General features: G+C 40.6%; 1 protein-coding gene across 1 annotated transcript; it reads right to left on the bottom strand.

Annotated features, from left to right (window-relative positions):
- Positions 1-1,179: 1,179 nt before the first annotated feature.
- LOC126771476 (fork head domain transcription factor slp2-like) lies at positions 1,180-2,448 on the bottom strand. The gene has a single exon (XM_050491374.1). The coding sequence runs from the start codon at positions 2,387-2,389 to the stop codon at positions 1,421-1,423; it is 969 nt and encodes a 322-aa protein (XP_050347331.1). The 5' UTR covers positions 2,390-2,448; the 3' UTR covers positions 1,180-1,420.
- Between the last annotated feature and the right edge of the window lie 403 nt (positions 2,449-2,851).

Here is a 2,851-nt window from a genome sequence, read left to right as displayed (position 1 = left end):
GTGTTTATTGGTACAGATAGCAAATAAATTAATCGAATCCCTTTTTTTGTTTATTTTAAAATACAATAGATACATTGGATAACTCTAGTATTGTTTGTTTTTGCGTTCAAGTAAAGTCATCTAGTTGCTTGTTCTCTTTCTGAGCCGCCTAATTTATCTACAATGTTTTAAAACAGTTTCAAGAACCGAAAGTATTGTTAACCTTTTTTATTGTTTAATCTTCACTAATCTTCTTATGATGAATAAGAAAACAATGGCTTACCCTGTTTCGTTTTGAATTATGGAATTAGTTTTAATTATAGACAAACCTTCTCCACAAAAAGGGAGAGGAGGCCTTAGCCCAACAGTGGGACATTTACAGGCTGTTACTGTTACTGTATAGATAAAGAATAATTACTTACAATTGAATTTATTTGTTATCTGTAAATATTTCTTAAGGTATAAAAAGGGTTTTGTTTAAAATTTATGGTATGTATATGATTTGTATTACTTAAGTACAGTTTTGAATTCATAGTTTGGAAAAAAATCTTAACTGCCAGCTAAGTTTGATGACGATCAACGCAGATTTTATTATATTTTATAAAAATAGCGTATATTGTAAACCACTTTTATAGATTGCATGCATTGAAAGAAAAGATAGTTTATAATAAGCAACTAAAAGGATAAGTGTTTGTTAAAGATTTTACAAAGCAAATCTATTGAAGAATTATACTATCATTGTTGATAGTGACTATTTTGTTCTTTTTACGGAAAAATATATTGATATAATATATAAACAATTATATATCGTCAATGTCTATTCCAGTCCACTAATGGAAGATGTATTAAATTAACTTATTTTTAAATTTTTTATTTACAAAATATTAAGCAACTCATCTTAAAGGTCTATATATAATATAAATATATATAAAATTGTTATGTATTTGTTTTATTTAGACTTGGTTAAATTAAACAATTCTAAATCTCTCCGCGTTAATTTATCCTAATTATATTGTAGGCCTAATGTTGCGCATGCGTTGAACTGGCGTGAACATTTTTGTTACAGTTAAAACAACATTAAACTGCCATAAAGTAATAAGAGCAAAATAAGTTACTTAGTAGGATATAAATGTCTTATATTTTAAGTGTAATGAACGTGATAATGAAAGAGATTCTTAAGGAGAAATATTTTGTTTATTCGTTACATCTAGAATCTTAAACGTAATAATTTAATAAATATACACTTTGGAAACCATATACATTCACAATAGAATATACAGCAACAAACAATAGCGGAATGCTACGGGTATCAACAACGTCTATTATTGCAAAACATTACACTAGATATTACGAGATAAATCTAGAAACTGGTGCAACTAACTAAACCTAAATCACAGATAGTTCAAGTGTCAGCCTCTTTGAGATTACTAAGCGCCTGCAGTCACTGTCGCGTCAGCACGGTCACCGGCTTGTAGATATGCGGCGTGAGTGGGTGGTGAGATGGTGATGGGAGCTCCGGGCTCGACGCTCCAGAGGTGGGTGGTGAGTGCGCCATCATCGGCGGCGATGGTGGGAGCAGCGGCGACGTTTGTGCCAACATCGCTGACGTTTGTAAGGAATTTTGCAATAGTGGCGATTGGCTCATGAATGGAGAATTAGGTAATCTCTCTGCGTACATAGCTGGGGAGTATGGGAGGCTGCCATAACCCATTTCACCCCGGAACGCTGGATGAACTGCACTTGGTGTGACAGGTGGCGTTTTCATTTGCATTGGCGCGTATCTCTGGTACAGGAGTTGAGAGTAGAGACCGACCAGCTGAGAATATGTAGCAGGCGGGTACGGGCCGGTGAGAGGGGCGCCGGGGAAGAGAGGCCTCTTGAAACACGCGAGTCGTGATCGACCGTTGAGGGCAGATCGCCGACGCAACTTGCCAGTCGTGCCTCCGATGAACACATCCTCGGCGGACGCGTCCAACATCCAGTAGTTTCCTTTTCCAGGGTCGTCGTAATGCCGCGGCACTTTCACAAAGCACTTGTTCAAGCTCAGGTTGTGGCGGATCGAGTTCTGCCAGCCCTGTCTGTTCTCGCGGTAGTACGGGAAGTTGGTCATGATGTATTCATAGATACCATTCAGAGTTAAACGCTTCTCGGGGCTGTTGCGGATCGCCATCATTATGAGAGCGTTGTAACTGTAAGCCGGTTTCTCGTGTTTCTTGTCTTTCTTATCTTCGTCTTCCTTGGGTTTTGTGCAGTCGACGGGTTCGGTGCCCGTGACGTCGAGCTCCGAGTCGCTCAAATCCTCCTCGGAAGGTGTAGCCGTCGACGATGTGGTAGGTGACGGTGGCGACTTGGCTACCGCATGATTCATTAGTATAGCGTTTATACTAAAATCTCCTTCGAACTTCACCATGTTGAACACTTGTAAGCACTAGTAGCAACTGCGAGCGCGCTACGTGTGCGTTAACACTGCGAGCGGCGAGTAAACTGGTGGGCGCGGAGGCGGGAGTTGCTATTTATACCGCGCACGGCTGTCTCCGCCCCGACAGCTTTTGGTGCGCCCGGGGACCAATCGCGTAGCGAGCTTTTCGATACATAGTGCCGTACCTCCCATCTCGTGCGCCCCCTCGGCCCCCGCCAGCCCCGGCGCCCGCTCGAGCCTCACTCGTCGTGTTGCATTCAATGACTCAACTCTCTTAGATTTTATTTTAACTGCACTCCGACTCGGTAAAGTTTTATTTATCGCATTACATCTTTTAATAGTCCTTTATTTGCACGATTATCGAGCGATTGTGCAGTAAAGTGATTAATGGCGTCATTAACGAGTTCGTTAAGTATTTCGGGTATTAATTAGTACGGAACACGGCGAGGTTTC

Source organism: Nymphalis io, chromosome 10, assembly GCF_905147045.1.
Source record: "Nymphalis io chromosome 10, ilAglIoxx1.1, whole genome shotgun sequence".
NCBI lineage: Eukaryota > Metazoa > Arthropoda > Insecta > Lepidoptera > Nymphalidae > Nymphalis > Nymphalis io.
This window is presented reverse-complemented; position numbering and strand designations above follow the sequence as displayed.

Excerpts from the sequence above, each read along its gene's own strand:
- LOC126771476 (XM_050491374.1), bottom strand. The coding sequence starts at position 2,389 with ATGGTGAAGTTCGAAGGAGATTTTAGTATAAACGCTATACTAATGAAT.